This window comes from Diaphorina citri, unplaced genomic scaffold (assembly GCF_000475195.1).
Source record: "Diaphorina citri unplaced genomic scaffold, Diaci psyllid genome assembly version 1.1 scaffold272, whole genome shotgun sequence".
Lineage (NCBI taxonomy): Eukaryota > Metazoa > Arthropoda > Insecta > Hemiptera > Psyllidae > Diaphorina > Diaphorina citri.
Window position 1 is genome coordinate 262,686 of NW_007377709.1, and position 3,682 is coordinate 266,367.

Consider the following 3,682-nt stretch of genomic DNA (forward strand, 5'->3'; position numbering starts at 1 on the left):
CACGAAAAGCAATGGACGTGTGTTTATCTTGATTCAAGTGTTTTTCTGAAAATCTGAAACAAATTTTTACTGCTAATAAAATCTGACAAAGTGTTTTCAGTTATCGATTTACCTAAGGTATTTGCTGAGTTGGAGTTCCACGTTTCTTCGGAAATCTAATGGACACCCTGGCACCTTCTGACAACGTGAACACAAGTGAAATGGAAATGTATCTTCCTTCTTGTAGACCTGTATTTCTCATCTCAAATTGAGTGCCCGTTTCAAGTACTAAGCTATCTCAGAGGTAATTGTAATTTTCAGTTCAATCTACAACATTTGATAGCTTTGTAGTCAAAAAATAAAACCCTACTTCAAAGGAACTTTCAATGATAATCAAACCAAATTACTGGAAGCTACCAAGACACCAAGTGTCCCACAACTTGCTATGAAGCTTTCTACAGAGAATCAGTAGCTTCTTGTATAAACTTACTCAACTTGTTGCTTTGAATCTGTCCAATGAGAAGAATCAATATGACAGAAGGCACATTAGTCTCCAGATATGTGAAGATTACACTTGCTGTCAGTTTGTACTGGCTTGTGTCCATTATAACGGTGTTTGTTAACAAAGCACTGTTGAGTGAGCTCAAGTTGGATGCCCCCCTGTTCATAACATGGTTCCAATGTGTAATATCAGCATTCCTTTGTATTTTCCTGCACATATTTTCTCTTTTCTTCCCAAACATATTGACATTTCCCACAGGCAACCCATTTAGGCTGAATACCTTAATCAATGTGTTACCACTATCTATTTTGTTTATGTCTATGATATCATTCAATAATTTATGCCTTAAAAATGTAGGTGTATCTTTCTATTACATTGGTAGATCTCTAACCACGGTGTTCAATGTATTGTTTTCTTATTTCCTGCTGGCACAGAAGACTTCATTCTCTGCCTGTGTATGCTGTGGTATTATAGTAATGGGTTTCTGGTTGGGGGTAGATCAGGAAGACTTGGCTGGTTCATTTTCAATATCAGGTACTGTGTATGGTGTCATAGCATCAGCTAGTCTAGCTTTGTACTCAATACACACTAAGAAAGTACTGCCATGTGTAAATAATGAAATCTGGCTACTGTCTTATTATAACAATGTTTATTCTAGTATTATTCTTTTATTTGTAAGTGGGTTGTTTGGAGAGCTCAAAACTGTACAAGATTATGCTGATTTAAATACTGCATATTTTTGGCTATTCCTGCCCATAGGGGGTCTATGTGGATTTGCTATAGGATATGTAACAACATTGCAAATTAAAATCACTTCACCCCTAACACACAATATCTCTGGTACGGCCAAGGCTTGTGCTCAGACAGTGATAGCTAGTTATTGGTACAATGAAGTTAAACCATTCTTGTGGTGGGTTTCTAACTGGGTTGTGCTGTTTGGAAGTGCTGCTTATACATTTGTCAAACAGAGAGAAATGGAGGCACAATATAATAATAAATATTCCAGGGTTTAGTTGAAAACTTCCTATAAATCACAAGTTCCTATCACTTGAATTTAGTCATTAAATAATCATAAAATCATTTTATTTAGTTTCAATTCAAAAAATTAAGGTAATACTTATGTATGATGGTAGGTATAAATTTAATACCCATTTACTAAACAATTATTATTTTCATTACAATTATGTACATTTTTTACTGAATCCACCTACCTTTCAGATTATTATTGTATGTATTTGAAATTAAAATTAAAACTTATCAGTTTTTATACCTACTATGTATTGTCTACCTACCTATCATGTGTGCACATTTTATTATTAATTTTAAAAATAAAAATTATTACCTACCTACCTTTTTTTTTTCAAACTACCTATCCTTCCCTTTCTTTTGTTTGACGTTTTGACCTATGCCCTAGCTTACAATTTGATATCTACCAACAGTCCAACATTATTATTTTTTATTGTTTGTTTTTTCCTTAATCAAATCAGGCAAAATGCCTTCGGTTTGTTTTTGACGCTACACTATTTAACATTAATAAACACATTCTTTTACAATCAGCCCCGCTTTTTAGTCCTCTTTTAGCTACCTCTGGGGCTTGCCGGTGCTACGAGGCTCTTAAAATGGCCACGGCACGCACCCACTACACGGCCGCAAAACCCCGCGGACAACGTCTCACCCTCCCCGAAAAGCATAGAACCGCTTTCAAAATAATGAACAGCGGGCTGTGAAAACCCACAAGCATTCGAAGGCAGGATGAAGGATAAGGAGGGATGAGTCTTATAATAAAGGTAATCAATGATAGTAGAGAAGCTAATCAATACATAAAGACTAATAAATAATAAACAAACGGGAATTCATGTCTATAAATATAAATCATGTATAATTGATGTAGTCTTATCTATCCATACTTCATCGTAAGCCAATAAAAACAACGATGAAGATGCAGTGCCAAGTGCAAGAGAGAATAGAATAGACTAAATTTTACCCTGTTACTTCGCTTAGATGAGGCACAATACCTACCTCTTCCTAAAAAGTGTAACACGGTCCTTCTACGATTTAAAAGCTTAAAAAGACACCTTGTGAGACGACTCAACTAATAAACTCCCTCTTTCTCTCTTCCCTTGAATATTTCGGCGGAAACGTTCGTCTGGGTCTTACCTATTCTTACTCTGCATCACCTGACCCATGAATATGATTTTGTGATCTCCGGAATCTCGGATTCATTTATTTATTTCATTAATTTATGGATCCATGTTTCCCTGAAAAGTAAGAATAGTCTTCGTCGAAAAAAAAGGAGAATTCTTTTCATATTTACCCTGTCGTAATTCGTCTTTCTTGGTAGGTATTCCCTCGGAACGGAATCTCCAGCCAAAGAGAAAGACGATTTACGACAGGTTTACTCCAACTTTTTTTAGATAAGATGTTGCCTTGTATGTATGAAACATGAATCCATGCATAAAAGATTGTCTTTATTGTGGTATTTCCTCTCGATAGAAGGTAATACGGCCCATATTTTTTTCCAAGCCTTCGTTTTTGGGTAACATTATCCATAATGAACGAAAATCTAGGACGTCACTGATCTTTTCTCTCTTGACATTTGGCACAGTCTTGCAGTCTATATGGGGAAAGGTAGAGTGTTTGTTTCTTTTAAGCGAGCGAAACTATCTTTTCTTTTTTTCTTTTGTTACTTCCTACGCTAAAAGGGACGACTCTCCGACACTAGAAAACAAATGGCTTTTAATAATCTTCCCCTTTAAAGGTTGTTTTGCATACTTTTTGTTTTCGAAAAGAGAGAGCGGTAATCCTACAGTCCTACTTTTAATTTTCCTTTTATGCTACTACGACTTATGTCCCACTACCAGGGCTAGGATCCATTTGTGGTACTCCTTCCAAAAGGTTTGTTGACTTATCCTTCTGTCAGTATTAAGAGCCATATGCTTCATGTTCATGGATGTTCCATGGATTATACTGTGTAGCAGGAGCTTTTACATCAATGTCTCTACAAATACATGAATCCTTAATTTTAATTAAAAATAAATCTTACAGATTTTTCCATTTAATTTTCTTTTCATTAATCCATGTTATTTTAAGTGTCTATTTTAAAGTAAATAATTTTAATTTTAAGTTACATCTTAATAAGTGTTCCTGGTTTTTATATTTGATTTGCTAATCCATTCATTTTTTTTTTTTTTTTTTTTTTTT

General features: G+C 34.8%; 1 protein-coding gene across 1 annotated transcript; it reads left to right on the plus strand.

The window, feature by feature from the left end:
• On the plus strand, nt 1–1,895 carry LOC103506912 (GDP-fucose transporter 1-like). The gene has a single exon (XM_008471337.3). It carries the CDS (start codon nt 496–498, stop codon nt 1,492–1,494), a length of 999 nt encoding a protein of 332 aa, XP_008469559.1. The 5' UTR covers nt 1–495; the 3' UTR covers nt 1,495–1,895.
• The last annotated feature ends 1,787 nt before the right edge of the window (nt 1,896–3,682 follow it).

Bases quoted from the DNA above. Each gene is read 5' to 3' on its own strand.
- LOC103506912 (XM_008471337.3), top strand. From the start codon at position 496: ATGAGAAGAATCAATATGACAGAAGGCACATTAGTCTCCAGATATGTG.